The sequence below is a fragment of the Eurypyga helias genome, unplaced genomic scaffold (assembly GCF_000690775.1).
Source record: "Eurypyga helias isolate BGI_N326 unplaced genomic scaffold, ASM69077v1 scaffold16558, whole genome shotgun sequence".
NCBI classification, from domain to species: Eukaryota; Metazoa; Chordata; class Aves; order Eurypygiformes; family Eurypygidae; genus Eurypyga; species Eurypyga helias.
In genome coordinates, this window is record NW_010269079.1 from 1 (window position 1) to 18,025 (window position 18,025).

The 18,025-nt window shown below is 50.6% G+C and overlaps 2 protein-coding genes across 2 annotated transcripts; one reads left to right on the forward strand and one right to left on the reverse strand.

Moving 5' to 3' along the window:
- Window positions 1-1,605: 1,605 nt before the first annotated feature.
- DPP7 (dipeptidyl-peptidase 7) lies at window positions 1,606-15,324 on the forward strand (the record flags this gene model as incomplete). The annotated part of the gene is made up of 8 exons (XM_010157986.1): window positions 1,606-1,687; window positions 3,366-3,532; window positions 4,712-4,772; window positions 12,997-13,115; window positions 13,199-13,355; window positions 13,647-13,711; window positions 14,552-14,622; window positions 15,183-15,324. Coding segments are annotated over 8 exons (864 nt in total), but the record flags the coding sequence as incomplete, so codon positions are not given.
- Window positions 5,609-12,037, reverse strand: LOC104514333 (kelch-like protein 13). The gene is made up of 4 exons (XM_010157985.1): window positions 10,979-12,037; window positions 9,401-9,653; window positions 7,353-7,513; window positions 5,609-6,007 (listed from the first exon to the last, which is right to left on the reverse strand). Exons 1-4 carry the CDS (start codon window positions 12,035-12,037, stop codon window positions 5,609-5,611), a joined length of 1,872 nt encoding a protein of 623 aa, XP_010156287.1.
- Window positions 15,325-18,025: the final 2,701 nt, after the last annotated feature.

Consider the following 18,025-nt stretch of genomic DNA (forward strand, 5'->3'; position numbering starts at 1 on the left):
AACCATTCTATGATTCTATAAACCTTTGTGAATCGTCTCAGGAGCTGTGACTGAACTGTCTCAGAGCAGCTTTCTCTGCGACTTACTGAGCATTTCCAGCTCACTTTATAAGCCTCCAGCTCACAGGGGAAGTGAGCAAAGGGCAGAAAGTTGGTCTTGCATAAGACTAGGTTATACATGCCAACTGCCCTGTCTGCAGCCAACAGAAAGCCCCTGGGTGAATACTACACATACAGCTGTGCATGCTTCCCATAAGGTTATAGCTGCAGGGGCTGTTTGGGCCATCAGCTTAGGTCACTTTAGTCATATGCATTAGGTGATATTTGGAAGAGTAAAGCCTGCATCCTGGAGCTTTCCTTGGAATGGCTATAATGCCTCCTGCCTTTGCTACTGCGAGGGCATGGCTGAACTGTTCCCGGGTCCATAAGGGTGTCCGGGGAGGACTGGAATGGGTGGTGGTTCCTTGGTGTGCTGGGCAGTGCGCTGCAGCTTTCCAGCACTGCCTAGTAGAGAGTTAAGCTGTCACAGCTGCCTGACAGACCTGCTTCTCTGTCCCAGGCTGATCGATCCCCAAACTCCAATTAGAGCCAGTAGTAGACTAAGATCAACAAACACATCCATTTGGAACCCCTACAGGGATGCCCAGGTAAACTCTGGAAAACCCCACAGTGATTTCTCTAAGCATAACTATCAGACAAAGGCAGAGTTAGGAATAAAAGAAATGTCCCATATCTATTTTTATCTGAGGCTGGGTCTTTGTAAGAAGAATTCTTAGCTAGTGATTTCTGCTTACTTAACTGTTGCTCTAGGAGGATGAAGGGACCTCAAAAGAGCCCTAATAATTCTTATTATTAAAAGCCCTGGTTGCCTGCCTATCGCAAACTGCTGTACACGCTGACAGAAGAGAAACAGTTGGAGTTGCTAGAGCCTTCAGTGACAGTAACAACCTGTTCCGCCAGCATAACCAGCCACTGTTCTTCAAACATACCTTAAAGTGCTTTTTCACAATCAGTAATGTTTTTCCCAAGGAAAAGGACATGGCCTTCTTGGTCATCTGGCAGGTCACTGGCAGGCTTAAGAAAAGCATGTCTTGGTTCCCAAACCAGTGCCTTGCCCCTGATGCATAACTGACTTCTCCATGGCTCCTTCTCGTAGACAAAGTGCAATTGGAAGAACTCTGTTGTGTGTTTAAAAAACAAACAAACAAACAAAGCCACCCAACAAACAACAAAAGCGTTTTAGGCCTAGAAGCCTGACTTCCGTGTTCTGGTCAAAGTGTGTCTCCTCTTGCTACTTCATGTTCTGTCTAATGGCTCCACTAAGTGCACAGTGTTTTGTCTAACAGCTCATCCCAATGAGACCTGGTGAAACAGTTGGTGCTTGGTCTGAACTGTGCAGACTCTTGGCATCTGCTGGGACATGCAGATTGTCTGGAGGACAAGTCAGAAGCACTGGTGTTGCTGCTTCTGGAGACGCAGATGGGATTCTGACCAGTGGGCCAGTAACCCCTGATATCTCCTGGTACTTTTAGCTGTTCTTCCAGTGCAGCCTCTACATGTATCTCCTCTGTGCAACCATAATCCTCTGTCTTTTCTGTCCCTTCAGGATTTTCAGAAGTCTAGCCCAGGCTGTGTCACAGCTGTCTGGAGAGCCTTCCAGCAGATCAAGGATCTGTGCCTGAGTGGAGGTAAGGAGAGACAGCCCTGCGAACAGCTCCCACGGCCAGCCAGCTGCCATCCCAGCCGTGTGGAAAAAAGCTGATTCAGATTTACTGCAGCTAGGTCTTCAGTTGGTTCAAATACCCACCTGGCTGCCTCTTTCTGCTTGCACAATTTTGATTTGATGAGCAGTTAGCATTAAAATTAGTAACTGACACCAAAATGAAAGCATTTATGTGAGGGCTTGCACAGTAGTAATGAAACGGTCTTTTCTGCACCAAAGTGCAAAAACACCTGCAGATGCAAAGCACTTGCATTTTATGCTGGTAAAGCCTCGTGTTTCACCAGATACTTGTCCTCCATACCTGCACTGTTGAGAACTATTCAGGTGTGTATGACTCCTGCGTGGCTTACCTCACTGGACATATCTGAGAAATATTTGGAAGGCAATCTAGGCCTTGAGGCAGCCATAACAGTCTTTTATCTCCAACCTTGGACAGTTAGGTGAAGCCGAGGACAGAGACTGATGAAGATCTCTGCAATATCTCCAAAGTAGGACAAAGCATATATCCTGGGCCAATGCAGCATCTTCTTGGAGCCTTGCGTGGTGTTGGAGCAGCTGTGGTGGGTTCTTGGTCTGTCTCAAGGCTTGGTTTGGTCTGTGATGCCGCACGTCAGGGGCTGTGTGCCTCCCACGGCTGCTGTCGCTGCCTGGCTGCAGGAGCTGCTCCTGGAATTGCCCAGAGGAGCCAGGGGTGCAAAACCCATGTAGCAGGTTACAGCAGGAAAACCATTACTGTTAAATAGCCAAGGTCCTTGAGGACTGCCTGGAGCCATGCTTCTGCATCGGGGTGAATGAGGTGGTCATGTTTAAGGCTTAGGCTCCAAAGTGAGTACCCAGAGGCAGGTCCTAGGCCTTGGGTTTCCCAGTAAAGACAGCCAGACTCCAGTGGGCAGCCTGTAGTGTACAATGAGGACTGACAGGAACTGCGACTCTGGAATGTGGGGGATGAAAATGAAGGGAGCAGCTTTCCCCAGCAGAAATGCAAAGGTATGTGAGTGATCTTAAAGTGATCTCTACAAAGACAGATTTCTTGATTCCAGCTGACTTCTTCATGCCTTTTTCCAGCTGAAGGCATGTTCCAGGAGTCCTTTGTGACTTTGTCTCATTTGACAACTCTAACTGCACATGCACCCAGCTCCCAAGGAGCTCTTTTTTCTTCCTGCCAGCTCTTCCAGCTGTTGAATCCCACTAGGACCTGTACGCTGTGCCCTGCTGTCCTGCATGAGAGCTTGCTGAGGCTGCCCTGCAGGGCACAGCAGATGCTGGGGAGGGCACCTGTGGGGGTGAGGAGGAGGCAGCCAGGCAGTGCACCAGTGAGGACGAGCTCATACCAAGCTGCTCTTTTCACTGTGCCAGCCGTGACTGCTTCTGTCTCAGTGGGTGCCAATTCCTCTGGGCTCCCCAGGCTGGCTCTGCGAGGGGCAGGGTGTGGGCCATGGGCCATGCTGGGTTGTGAAGCTGCACAGGAAGGCAGTGCCTGAGCATCCACATGTGCGTAAAGTTAGATGCAGTGTGTCCTTGCCATTAGAAACCTCATCTGTGTGTTATGACACCTCCTTACTCCTGAGTGAAACAAGATGCTGAAGCTTGGTATTATTTTCCTCTGTTGAAGTTTGGGTCTTTTATTTTCCTTTATTCTGCAGCCTACAATGAAATCAGCAGCAAAATGGCCACATGCAATAAGATCTCTAACAAGGAGGATGTTTACCAGCTTTTTGGGTTTGCTAGAAATGCCTTCACCATGATGGCCATGATGGACTACCCTTACAAAACCGATTTCATGGGCCACCTCCCTGCCAATCCAGTGAAGGTGAGTACCAGGACACAGGCAAGAGTCACCATTGCTGATGTGCACCTTGGTGATTGGAGTGGAAGGCACTGTACAGCCTGGGAAAGTGTCAGGCACACACTGTCAGTGATGGTGACGGCGGAGGTAGTGGGGGATGTTGCAGTAGATACACACGTTTTAAACTTCCCTGTGACAATGACTGCCGTGTTGGAAATGCGCTGCTGTAGGGCTCATCGTGGAGGGTTTCCAGAGCCACTCCTACGCTGCTCTGCCTTTTCCTTAGACATGAAGGCCTGTGCCAGCTTGCTGGCTTCAGCTTTTAAACACTAAAAACCTGTAGCTTTTTAAAAAAATTTTGGTTTGTTGTAGCCCACTGCAACACACCTTCATAGATGTATTTTTCTTGGTGGGTAGGGATGGAGATCTGAAAGTCTGTCTCCTTTCTAAGTATCGCTTGGGAAAATTACGTATCTCAGAGTATAATACAGAGAAAAGTCTGCTGCTGTGGGGACTGAGAAACCTGTAGACTTTCAAGAGAGTCAGAAATGGTGAAGTGGGGGGAAGGGGCCCCTTTCTCAGGGGTTTACAAAGACTGCTCAGACACCGGCTGCTTTTGCAGGTCCCAGCTTTGATCCCAGATCACCAGCTGCTTGTTGCAGTTCTTGGTTTATTCTGGTGTGCTGTCAGCCTCATGCTGCTGTTCTCTGCTGCACTCCAGTGCACCACACTGATGGGGCTTTTTTTGCCTTGGGCCTTGTGGTGTTTATGGTGCGAGTGCTACCTGGAGTAAAATGCATATTGTGGTCATACAGGCTGTGCTGAACTGGGAGCCAAGAGATGCTGCCTGGCTCCACAGGGCAGCCAGTTCCCTGTTAAACAGGTCTGTTTAACAACCTGTAAAATGGAAATAATTATTCTACCCCCACTTCGAGAAGGGCATTAAAATATTTTGATTGTAGGAGGAAGGAATTATTGTGCATCACTGTGGCCTCTGCACAGCTGCTTAACTGCGTAAAGGAACTGTTTGTCCCAGCCCTGTCTCTTTGTTTCTATGCATTTTGCTTCTAGAAGAACCTGTTACATTAGGCCCTTGGAAATGTGTAAGTGATAATTTTAATGAATCTTCCAGTTTAGCCCTTCTGGGGAGCAGAGACTGTTAACTATTTCGTCTGCAATTTCCCTGTAATGTGTCTCATCTAGGTTGGCTGTGAACAAATCCTTGCCCACACAGACCCAATTCAAGGCCTGGCTGCTCTTGTTGGTGAGTTAATAGTATCAATTTGGTCCTTTATTTAACACCTTGTGTTTCTAGAGCACTGGTAAGTAGAGCTGTTGCATTGTTGTGCGGGATGTTTATCGCGGGAGCTGGTATGACTTCGATCTCCTGCTGGGACATGTTGCCCCACATTGGCTTTGTCTGTCAGGATGTCCCTTGGTGGCCCATGGGTTCATTCTCTCACCTGTCCAAACTTATCCTTGTTGGGTTTTTCAGCCACTGCAGCTTCTTAGCCTGTTGACTGTCCTGAGATGTGGACTTCTAAGGTGCTTGGTTCTCTTCTAGAAGTTTACTTTGGCTCAAGCTGCCACGGGGTTCAATGCACGTTCACCAAAGGAAGTTTTCTGGTCTGCTTGTTGAGGACAAGTTTGTCACCACAGTGCCTTACAGTATTAGTCCAGTGGCAAGACGGTCTTAAATACATTGTGTATTGTGTATATTTATCTCTGTGAGTACTTAGTCAGCTGTCAGTGTTCTTAAGGAAGTTATTAGAGAGAGAGAATTCAAAGCTCTTTTAAAGATTTCCTCACAAAATCTGTCAAGTTGCCCATTGAAACTAAGCTCTACATTTGTCATTATTCAGAAAAATGAGTTATGATTGACAGAAAATTAATTTAAGGAATTCTTATGGATTTAATGGAGCTTAGTAGGATTAGGAACTATTTTTTTATTTTTGCAAATGATGCATGTCACCATAGCACCAACGCAGAAAATTACCAATTCCAAATCACTGCTAAAGACGTTTGGCTGGCAGCTAGGACAGCTGTTACAATACTAATGGCTTCGCAAACACTGTCAGATCTGCTTGACATATTCACATCCTACTTCTTTTGTGAGGCAGAGTAGGACTCTCGTTTCTTTGTGCTGAACAAGCTGAGGGCAGATTCTGTACTCGTGCCTGCAGGGGAGCACTTTGTGCCTCTCCCAGTCTCACCAGCTGCATTCACTTGGGACAGTTTAATCATGCACGAGGCATGACCCACCAGAGGTTTAGGCAGGGGACTGGCTTTCTTCCACAGCTGCCCCTCTGTGTTATACAGGAAAACACTGTCTTCTTTCTGCATGTGCTGCAGCAAACCACCTCCTGCAAGGTAGAGCGTAGACTCGTGGGCTGTGACGCTGAACTGGCAGGAGTTGAACAGGGACAGTGTTAGCGTTGTCCACTGGTTGCTCACAGGACAATAGTACTCGGTCTCATTGACGTGAATCCATTCCTCCGCCTGCAGAGAACGAGACCAACACCCATCGTCTCACGCCTCAAGTGGACATCGCTGCTATGTCAGGCTCACTTGGTTCATGACAAAGGAAACCAGTGTCTCAACATGTATGTAAATACCATGGGGCTCAAGGTGTCCCGTTTTCAACCCACATTTATCAATCAGTCCCTCAAAAGAACCTGAATGAAATACCAGAATGGCAAGGCTTTAAGGGAGCTTTGTTCCTGGGAAAATCAGAGTGAGCTGAGCCACAGGGGCCTGCTGGAACTGGCATCGGCCAAGTCCTGCCTGCTCCCCAGACATAAGACATCACAAAGGAAATCACCCAAAGGTCTACATTGTCTTGAATTCATAGAATCACAGAATGGTTTGGGTTGGAAGGAACCTTAAAGATCATCCAGTTCCAACCCCCCTGCCATGGGCAGGGACACCTTCCACTAGACCAGGTTGCTCCAAGCCTCATCCAGCCTGGCCTTGAAGACAGCCAGGGATGTGGCATCCACAGCTTCTCTGGGCAACCTATTGTGGACTATAACTGAGTTTGTGTCATCTGGAGGAATTTGATGTCAGCCTTGATGTGCAGTTTCGCTGTATAGATTTTTATCCCTTCCACAGTGAGCAGTTAAGTACCATAAGATGCCTTCAAAAGAAACCATACCCATCATGGTAAAATTAGGGCAGGCTCTGAGTCTTTACACTTTGAAATGGGAATTGCTGAGTGATCTTTGAACACTCAGTTCGCTTGGCTTCAGGGAATAGGATTCTCCTCATATGAGCCTTTCAGTCCCTGTCAGGTCTCTTCCTGGCTTGCCTTCCCCAGAAGGCTGGGCAGCACTTTCCCTCCTCTTTCAGACATGGGCAATCCAGGTTTGAAAAGATTCATTTGCATTCCAGGATTTGAGCCCATCTTTCCTAAAACCTAGGCTAGTGTTCTCACTGCAGTCTATTCCTCTTCCCATCCTGCAGTGTTTGCCCCTCTGTCAGGTCAAACAAAATCAGGTTGTCAGTGTGTTTGGGCAGGTATGTGACCAACTTTACACCTAGGTTTTCCTGAATTAGCAGCCTGTGCCTCCACCCTGTGTTTTCTGTGTTTAAAAAAAATGCTTTAAACAGCCTTTGTACTCAAGGAAATAGAGTGTGGCAGCAGGGCAGCTGCAAATGTACATGACTGTCATGTCAGGCACATTTTCCTAAGCTTATTGGCCTGACTTGCACCTGTGCCCGTCCACTAAGAGACCAAAAATAATGAAGTTACTGGTCAACCTGTTGGAATAAACCAGTCAGGGCCTAGCCATACTGAAACCCCATTTTGGATCAGATTTGGGATTATAAGAGCAAATGCACTTACTCCTTTCAGTGTCCTTCCTCCAATGCAAAGGATCCTGTCCCCGACTGTAGCCATCCCATGATCACAGCGGGTAAAAGCCATGGCACTATTGCCAATCCAGCGTCGGAGGCGAGGGAGGTAGCTGTACGTGTCACGTAAAGTTTTACCCCCAGAGAAACCCCCTAGAAGGAAAGCAGAAGTCTTGAAAATCTATCCATGATCCTCTCTGACATCCAACAACCTTCTGCAAACATTAGTAGAGCTGATTTTTTTCTTTAAAATACCTAAGAAGTTCAGGTTTGATATCTCACACTGTTCCGCAGAGCCAGTTGAAATTTAAAACCTGAGCCTCTTATATACATTTTAAAGAGAAAAAAAAAACCAAACCCAAACCAGTTCCAGCTCTTTCTGTAAATAGTTTTCCACAAAAGATTTTTTAAAAAAAGCTCTTGGGGTATTTCAAGTGTGACCAGGAACAGCTGTAAGTAGGGAATCTGCTTCCAGCACGTGCTATCACAAACTGGTGTTGCGAAAGCAAAGTATTTAAAGCTCTTTGAACTTCAGAACTTCAACAGAAGGTCAGAACCAATCTGGCAGCGTTCTCAGCTTTTTCTCTTTATTAGGCACTCTTGTATTTCAGGGGTGTTTGTAAAAAACTCCGTGCAGAAGGGCTGCTCTGGGAAGCAGCTGCCTGCCTGTTGACTTCCAGCAGGGAGGCTTTGCAGACAAGGAAGTTGGGGTTCAGGTTGGCTGTAAGCCCCAGCACACCTGGGTTTTGATGCTGTGTGTGAACGCTGTCTGCATGGAGCTTGTGTTTAAATCTTGTACTGAAGTAATGCTCTTCATTTTTCTGTTTGCTTGGACAGGGCTGTAGGCTGGCCAGATCAAATGTGCAGTTACCCCACTAGTTTAGAAGGAACTGAATGGTGTAGGTAGGTGAGATCTTTGTGCTGGGGGTTAAACCACAACAATCTTATACCCAAGGGGTATAGTATTATCCAGCCTAGGTCACTATTGTATGATTGAAGCTCTGTGAGGCAATTTTGTCCTTGCTTTTGGGAAGGAATTGAGGCCAACAGAGGGCTGACAGCCTAAATGGACTGCAAGTGGCACTATGGGCCAGCCAAGTCACAGCAGGGACTTGAACCTGAGCCTCGGTCACTCCACCAGCTGCACCACAATCCATGTGCACTGCCAGAGCAGAGCCCTGCTCTCAGCGGGTTGCACGTCTGCCTGGGACAGACCGTCAGCTGCCTGCCCTGCCCTTGGGGCCTCAGGTGTACAGGCTATCACAGAGAAGCACCCTTCTTTGCGACTGTGCAAGTGGAGTTAATCTGGACTAGGTGAGTACAGTGCTCCCAGCTGCCTGTAACTGGTTTATGAAGCAGGGAGCCTACACTGATGGCAGACTGGCCCAGGACTTTGAACGGCAGAGGCAACAACACCAACACTGCAGTGCTTTTCCTAGGTCAAACCAAAGATTAGGTTTCAAGTCCAAATTAGTTGCTACAAAAGCTGAAGATCCTACAACAATTCCCTGAAATGCTCAAACCCATGCTGTGTTGTCGTTAAGCATCCTGCACTGTCTACCAACGAGGCCTGTAAGGACTGAGGATCACGTGTAGGTCAAGAGCTGTACAGGCTTAGTGGGTAAGAGGGCAAGAGCCTGCACTCTGCCTTTTTGAACAGGTTAACAAAGCGCAACGGTAGGGTTAGTCCTACATCTGCCATTCAGATTAATACCAGGGTTTAATCCCATCCCCAGCACCATGGAAGCCGGCTCCTGGTTTACCTTTTCAGACAGCAGAGCTTTGGGATTTAGCCAGCATTGCAAGGTAGGAGGTGAGCAGGGGTGTGGATTGCATGCAGATGATGTCACCTTTAATGTCCTGGAAAGAAAATAACTGGCCATTCAAGAGGGCAGGGAGGCTGTGCTAGCACAGCAGGAAAGGGACACTGGAGCTGTGGGCGTTCCTGGTACGGGTGCAGGCTTAGACTGTGACGTTAAGATGCCAGCAAAACTCAGTAAAACTGTATGAAAATGTGATGCTTTCTACTTGCTCTACCACCTGAAATATAGAGGATTCCCTTGTGGGTTGTGCCTGCGTGATCGGCAATGGGCGTGGGGTAGGAAGCTGCAAACTCCCACTTGTTGTCAGCGGGCTGGTACAATTCCACGGTGTGGGTGAGGGTCCCCAGCAGTGTCCCACCACCCACTGCGAAGATGCAGTCAGACAGCACATCCGCGTGGAAGCGTGTCCGCCTCTCCAGCATGCTGGCGACCTGGAGCCAGGAAGCGTTGCGAGGATCAAATCGGAAAACCTAGGATCAGAGCAGACGGGTGGTGGTTAGCAGAAGGTGGCTGGCCGGCTGGCGGGCCAGCTTGCATCTCCTGTGGCTTCACGAACTGATAAACGTTTTCCCTGGGCTGAGGAAGGTTTTATATTCAGACCTGGACAGTCTCAACTTTCAGTGCCGGCCAGCTGATACAGCAATACCTCCCCAGTGGAGCTGGAGGCTCAGTTTGGCCTTTCTGCAGGTCTCTGCAGGTCTGGCACCAGGTTATGCTCTCAACTTGCAGCAGGCAGGAGTTGACACACATTGGGTTAATGAATTACCTTTGTTTCAAACACCAGCTAGCATGTGTCAGCTGAAAACTGTTTCAGTGGGATTTAAACAAGTACATTTTGCATCTTTGGCACGATTTGAGTGCGTAGTAAAGACAGCAGCTGAGCTCTGCCCATTGCTTTCGCCCAGGAGAAGGCAGGAGTGGCTTCCCCTCCCCTTGTTCCTGCTGGCATCACCACAGCGGCACAGCACCCCAGCATCCCTCCTAAGGCTGGGTTTCCATTCACATCTTGTTAGCAGGAAATACCTCCCCACGCTTGTTTTGTCAGTTCTGGTTAGAAAGCCCAAGTCACTGAGCAAGAGCGTATCTGCAAAACCACATGCGGTGCGTGCCGGGCTCGGGCTGTAGCCCAGCAGCCAGTGCCGCAGCCTGCTGCTGCAGCATCCTCTGCTCCACTGCTGCTGAGCTGCCTCCTGCCGTCAAGGCAGTGGAAGAGAGTTGTTGTTTGCAAGGGCACGGTTGAACTCGTGCAATACTGAAGCAAGCCTGCCGGGAGCATGGCAACTGAAAACATGCTGATTTTTCTTGCGTGCTGACTGAAGCCATCTAGGAAATCATAAATCCTGCACAAGTCTTTGTACTCCCCAGGCAGAAGGGAGAAGTCCTAGGTGGTAAAGCAGATTTGCCTTTCAAGGGCAAAAACAAGGAAGGGGCAGTTCTCAAGTGAAGTGGCAGGCTTTTCCCATGCCTCCCGTGCACAAGTCCCATGGCAGCATCAAGTGGGGACAGGGGTAGCACGCACGGGGTTCCCTGATTGGCTGGCGTGGAGCTGGCTGAACCTGTGCGATGGGAGTTGTGTACAGGTTAGGATAACAATTTACAGCAGGAGCAAGGTGTGACCAGGGCAGGACCTGATTGCTTCCCACAGAGAGTTTGGAAGCTGTGTTCCCAGGGACTTTCAGTACTGCACAGAACGCTAAGAAACACGTAAAGGTGGGAGATCTGTGGTAGGCAAGAGGAATGCCTCCCTCCCTCCCCCCAGCCATTTTTCCAAGGCTAAAGGTTTCTTGTGTCTTACCTGATTTGACGGCTGCTTTCCTGTGGGATCAAATTTGCACTGTCCCCCAATGACAAAGAGGAAGTCATTGATGACGGCAACACAGTGGTTGTACACTGGCACACAGAGGTCCCCGACCTTATGCCAGGTGCTGCAGCTCTGGTCTGCAGCCCACATCTCTCTGCACACGCAGTTGTCAGAGGTTCTGCCACCAGCAACAAGCAGCATGGTGGAGCCAGAGCGGAGGCTGGTGCTCTGGGTCTGCAGGACTGGCTGAGCATACAGTTGGGAGTGGTAATTCAGAGCCTCCTGCAGGTACCTGTGGCAGCCTGAGTCCAGCCTCATAAGAGGCGTTTCCTGGACATGTCTCTGCAGATCCCGTAAAGGAATGAGAGGGAATCTTACACGTCTCAAAATATCTGCTGCCTCTTTCAGCCGCGTGCAGTCGTGCTGCAGCCAGCTCACGGCGGCTCTGAACAGCTCCAGCTCACTGCACCCCTCGGTGTCAGTCCTGTCTAAAATTTCACAAAGTGTTCCTCGGTCCAGGTCTTCCAAGCACTGAGGATAAGCCAGAATTTGTTTGTAATGCTGCCCTACATAGCACATGGCTTTCTGTCTCAACTCTGCTGGGCCGAATCTTTTAGCAATGTTAAGGACATCTGTGCAGTTCTCATAGGTCAAGCAACCCTCCAGAAAGCGAAAGCACAGCTTGATCACCTCCCGAACCAGGAGGGTTTCTGCAGCTTTGAAGGTCTCCTCGATATTTTGTAAGGAGAGGTCTAGTTTGTTGGAGTAAATGAAGTTGAGAACATTCCTCAGCCCAGCAGCGCTGACGGCTTTCAGCCGGACGTTACCATCCAGGCTTCCCACTCTTGTCGCGTTTCCAACAAACAGGATCTTGCAGTAATGACTTGCTGATGCTAAAATGATCTTGTGGGCTGGAAAGCAAACTCCTTCTGCCTCCAGTGTCACGTCGCACAGTGTGCTCTGCGAGCGAAGGCTGCTGAGACCTTCCAGGAGTTTCACCAGATAGGTGTCCGACTGGAGCCGTACCGTGCTGGCCCGCGAGCTGAGCGGCATTGCCCTGCAAGGAGCGTAGCCCTGGAGCAGCCCCAGGACTCTCCAATACACACACTCAGTGCGTCTCCTGGGCCGTCTTCTGCAGTCGAACCAGTGGTTTTATGCTTTGAGGGAGGTGAGGCTCTGCTGCCCACGCCAGAGCCACCCAAAAGGCAGCGGCCTCCCTCCTCAGTGGCCTCCGCCCAGTGCTTCGGAGGTGCGGAGTGCTGTGTGCCTTGCAGAGTCGCGCGGGGCTGTCTGCGAGCAGAGCTGCTGGTGCTGTTCATCACACAAACCCCACAGTGTGTGTGGGTTTTGCCTGTGGGTGGGACACTGGCAGCAGCAGACAGCCACCCGCATAGCCACATTCCTCCTCTTGCTATCTGGTAACTGCCCATCCGCACAAACAGCAGCGCGTTCTTCCGCAGCTCTCCAGCTACGCGTCGCTGGGCCACGGGGTCAGGTGCTGTTTTGTCTGGGCAAGCCTGCACACGCCTGCTTTCTCCTCTTGAACAACAGTCAAACAAAATCCTGTCTGTGACGGGCCACTCTTGGCCCTCCAACTAAATTCGGTGAGTCCAGACGACAGCTTCTTTCAGGGAGGGCTGGAAAGGTCGTAGCAGTTGTGTCCCGCTCAGTTGAAAGTGTTGCAGCTAACATCCTGTGCGCAGCCTGCTCCTCCATGGGTTAGGGCTGGAGGCTGGGCTCGCGCTCGGCTTCTGGCAGGAGCGGAAGCAGCACCTGGGGGCATTTTCCTGGCCATGGACAGCAGAAGCAAAGGGTGTGACACAGCCAGGCCTAAGACCATGTGAAAGCTTTGGCATAAGGTTGGGATCATAGGCTCACGCTGGTACAGATCCTGCTAGCTCTGCCTCAGCCCTGCACATTGCCCAGCTGCGATAGCTCCCTCTCTGCGCGGCTCGGCGGGAGGCAGCATGGAGGTACTGACAGGCTGGCTTTGTACTGCTCCTACCTTGCAGGGGTGTTTTACAACTCCTCCGGCTCAGCACAGTGTTACGACATATACCAGCTGTACCAGTCCTGCGCTGACCCCACGGGCTGCGGCATCGGCTCAGACGCTGAGGCCTGGGACTACCAGGTGAGGCGTTGGAGGCACCGACAGGTTTGAGCTGCTGCCCTGGTTATCCCCCTGCCCCGTGACAGCTCCTATACCTCTCCTAGGTTTGCACCGAGATCAACTTGACTTTCAACAGCAACAACGTGACTGACATGTTCCCCGAGATGCTTTTCACGGAGGCCATGCGAGAGCAGTACTGCTGGCGCAAATGGCACGTGAGGCCCCGAGCAGACTGGCTGCGGACAAACTTCTGGGGAGGAGGTGAGTTGTGCAGGCTGCTCCCTGCGGCTGTCTGCCTGTCCCCGCCCTGCCCAGCGGACGGAGCTCTGTGGGGACAGACACAGTGCACAGGCCCCGGCAGAAAGTCACAGCCTTGTGCTGACTTGAGCCAAACAGACCTTTCTGTACCTCCTTGAGACAGAAGTGGAAAAACCTAAAAACTGCAGCAAATTTATTCCCCTGTGTTTGTTGTTGGCTGTTTGCTGCAGTTTGGGTAACATGTTTGGGTAAATGGGCCAAGGAGGCCACTCAAATGTCATCTCTGAATTTCAGACCTGCAAAGTGCAAGCAACATCATCTTTTCAAATGGAGATTTGGACCCATGGGCTGGAGGTGGGGTAAGCATGTGAACTCCTGCACACAGCACAGAGAGCAGCCTTTCCGGGTGATGCACACCCCTGCCCACCCACCCCTTCTAGAGCAGCACTGGTGATTAATCTTTGGCCCATTTGAGTTTCTGCTTACGCTGAACCATTCAAGAACCATTAGCGATGGACACACTGACTCATGCCCATCAGCCAGGAACACTGGTGCCGCAACGGGTGCTTCGCTCATGCCGACACGGGGGACCCTCCTTACCCAACACCCGGGCTCTGAACCACAACCCACTGCGTTGCTGTGCCGAGACCCGCTCTTGGTGCTGACAGCCGGGTGCTTCTTGCTCGCTCCAGTCTTGGCATACTGTGTCAGACAAAGTGGTTGCTATAAGCAGCAACTCAAGCCTGGGCGTGTTTTGGCTTAGGTTCAACAACACTTCATACTGGTGGCAGAGCTCTAGTTTAAAATTTAAAACCAAAACTGACCCAGAACTGGATTTTGAGTTAGTTGAGCTCCTGACTGTAATGCAGGAGTTCCTTGGTTTAGGCTGGCTTGGCAATCCCAGTTGCAAGAGGAACAGGCTGTGGAGGGTGCATGGGCCCAGAAAGAGCCTGTTGCTTCAAACCACCTGTACTGCAGTAGGCTGACAGTTTTCATCGTGGGGGAAGCCTTCACTTCATTTGAGACACACAATTTGGCTCATTGGGACTGTTAGCCACACAGACAGTATCAGCCATACCAAGGATCTCTTCCCAAGCTTTTCCTCGGTCCTGCCCAGCTCATCTTCCAATTTTCGGAACTGCTGTCCAGTTCTGCCCAGTAACTTGGTGAGAGTTTGTCTCTGCTCCTTCTCCTTTCAGATAAATCGCAGCCTCAGCCCTTCCCTAATCGCACTGACAATTAAAGGAGGTGCGCATCACCTAGATCTCCGGTAAGTACTGAACTCTGGCTGCCAAAATCCTGCTGCCCCGGGTGTTTGACCTAAGCTACCTGCAGGCCAAAGAACCAGGAGATACTGAGTAAAAAGTACTGGATACCAGGATGCTGCAGCAAAACTATGGCAGCGTTAACTACGGCAGAGTTCCTCCCTGGTGCAGGGCTCATACAGCCTTCAGGGAAGCCAGCTGTGCGGAACTCGGCGCCGAGCTCACATACTTTCATCAGAACGTGTTCTTGTCCAGGGATTGGCACAAGTGAGGGATTGCCTGTAGCGATCAGTCGTGGAGTAGTCCAGTGCCTCTTGGCATTAGCCATCAGCTTTCAAGGCCCAGAGCAGAAAGGGCAACAGCCCCTGATGCAAGGGAGGGCTCAGGTCTCCCAAGCCTGCCTCCCAACCCCCTGGCAGGTGTGACACTGCCTTGTTTTCTGGGGTATGAATACAAAGTGCAGACCAGTTAGTATCTGTCCCTCAGTTCCCTGGCTTGGCTTTCCCTGCGCAAGAGACAAAGAGCTGCTGCCCACTGACAGCTCATGCTGCTCTGCTTTCTCTAGAGGACACAACCCAGCTGACCCCCCGTCTGTCACAGAGGTGCGCAAGCTCGAGGCGAGCATCATCCGTGGCTGGGTGAAGTCTGCGGGGATGGAAAGAGCACGGGAGAAGCACTCGGGAGCTTCAGCACGTGGCCAGCTGTGAACGTATCCCTCCCCATAGCCTCCAGCGGGGCTGCCACCAGGATGCAACCCAGCAGCCTGTGAGCTCTGCCTGAGCTGTTTGAGAAAGTGTTGTTTCCCCTGCCACGACAGTGGCAATTCACCTTTCTGAAGTGTCCCACCTGCCCCTTGACAAAAGCAAAAGGCCAAATCGCTAACTGAAGCCAAAGCCCCGCTGGATGGGTTTCATGCTCACCTGCTCCGAAGGAGAAGGCAGCGTAATGGTGGAAATACCAAAAGCTTGCCCCAAGGCCCAGGAATCATCGCTGTCCTGAACAGAATGGTTGCAGGAGACACCCAAAGCTGAAGCTAAATTATTTGTAGGCAGAAATTAAATACTAGATGCTGTGGGTTTGGGGGGTTTGATTTGATTTGAACTTGCACAAGAGATCTCCAGTTGGTGAGCTGGAGATTTACCCAAAATAGTCCCAGTGTGTGCTGCTGTCACTCCAGAGCTGCATATTGGTGAGCAGCGAAGCACACTTCCGCTTGAGACGTCTTCAGGTCTTTTTTAATAAATCACAAGTTTATTGAAGTGTGTGATACACTGTCATGGCTTGGCAGCGTACCCAGAGAAGGTTAAAAAGGATCCTTCTCACCTTTCCAGGTGGAGTAAACTCATCTTTGCACATAAACAGGTGGATTCTTACCTACTGGAATTACTGTGCACCAATACACACCAAGTACAATTGCAAAAACATGAAGTCCTGGTCATCAATTGGATGCCTCATTTACGACAATTCCACGCGTTAGCGGAGAAGCCTCCCGGGTCATCAAAGGCTTTTGTTCCTCATACAGGCCATCATGGCATTGCTTCGGCTCGCGGTACACTGCTCCAACACAGGCTCTGTGTTCTCTTTGCACTGCTGGGTCCTCCCTGCCGTCATGGCAGGACTGGTTCCCAGCGCTGCGACGCCAGTCACGTTGTGCTCCACGCCAGTCAGGCACTGGCAAAAGGCCAAGACAAGACTTCTTTGCAGGCGACCCGCTTACCTCTTCCCTGTTCTTAAGTACAAGGGCCAAAGCTCCTTTCCCCACCCCACCCAGCACTCCTGGGTGGGGAAGGGCAGGAACACACGAGGTCCATTTGTCAGACCCTTCAAATAGGTTACAAATGAAGGACAATATCCAGCAGACCCAATTAGTCAAAGTCCAGCCCCCAGAGAAAAATTAAGACTGTTCATGGAACTACATCCTCAGCAAGACCCGTATCTCCTCCATGCTGCTGCACACCTCAGCACCTCTGCTCGGGGCTCTCAGCGTCCCTTCTGCTTGCCTGAAGTCAGGCTCCAGCTTTGTTGCTGAAACTATGGCTTATACAACCCTGCCACTTCAGTTTTACTGAAATGCCAGAATCTGGTGCCCATCTTCCTTGCGCACAGAACCCCGGGCGTTTCTGAATTGAGATTTGCTGTACCCCAGCACTCTTTCAGGCCTAGCAGCACCTTCAAGCAGTGGCTGTGTCTGCAGCAGACGGATTACTCTTGCGTGTATGACCTTTGTAGCAGCATCCTTAGCTCCCAGCCAGCGGGTGCCCCAGGTAAACCAACCCAGCCGGGCAGTAAAGCGGCCCAGTCCAGCGCCAGCCTTTTGGAAAGTAACCTGCCCGCTACCACCCTTGGCCAGCAGCTCGCTTTGTGCCTTTGGGCAAACAGACCTGGGTGTCTTGTGACCTTCCAGAAGGAAAAGAGGTTTTTAATACTCTTACACTGACCTCTGATTTTCCTCCTGCAGACAGTACTTGCTCCAAAGGAATCCACATAGTTTGAGGGACACGGATGGTTTGATTTATAGGGAAGGAGGAACTAAAGGCTTTCAGATGCTATGGGAAAGGGATAAACATGGACTTCCATGTAGATGATAGATGAGCAGCACTAAAAATAATTACAGAAACAGGCTTCAGGAACTGGCAGAAGCCTGAAGCCAGTGCCACAAACATCTAGAACATGTTCATAGAATCATTTATGTTGGAAAAGCCCTTTATGACCGTCAAGCCCAACCGTTAACCCAGCACTGCCAAGTCCACCCCTAAACCATGTCCCTAAGCACCTCATCCACGTCTTTTAAATCCCTCCAGGGATGGTGACTCCACCACCTCCCCGGGCAGCCCATCCTAATGCCTGACAACCCTTTCAGTGAAGAAACTCTTCCTAATATCCAGTGTGAACCTCCCCTGGTGCAACTTGAGGCCATTTCCTCCTGTCCCGTCACTCTTCACTTGGGAGAAGAGACCGACCCCCACTCTCTGCATCCCCCTTTCAGGGAGCTGTAGGGAGCGATAAGGTCTTCCTGAGCCTCCTCCTCTCCAGGAGGGAATTGTCCTCCAGCCCCGTCCCAGCTCTGCTGCCCTTTGCTGGACAGCAAAGCCTTGGGAAAGGAAGAACGGGACCTAAGCAGAAAAGCCCAGCCGGGTGGTGCTCTCTGAGCAGGGAAGTGCCCGTAGCAGCCACCACCAGCACTGAACTCCAGGGAGCACAAAAGGCACATGGAGTGCAGGCAGAGGGAGTGACCCAGAGCACCATCCATGGTTGGAGCCCCCCGTACCAGGGTGTGGTTGGGAAAAGTCTTGGCTATTCTGCCATCACGAGGAGTGTGACCAAGCCTGGAACACTGCACAAATCCCAAGGGTCTCCCGGTCACGTGCCTTGTAGGGTAGAGCTTGAAAACTGAGCAGGCACGTCAGC

Bases quoted from the DNA above. Each gene is read 5' to 3' on its own strand.
- LOC104514333 (XM_010157985.1), bottom strand. From the start codon at position 12,037: ATGCCGCTCAGCTCGCGGGCCAGCACGGTACGGCTCCAGTCGGACACC. The intron at 9,654-10,978 runs GTAAGACACAAG...CTCTGATCCTAG, and splicing joins GAAAGCAGCCGTCAAATCAG to GTTTTCCGATTTGATCCTCG. The intron at 6,008-7,352 runs GTAAGTGCATTT...CGTTCTCTGCAG, and splicing joins GAGGAAGGACACTGAAAGGA to GCGGAGGAATGGATTCACGT.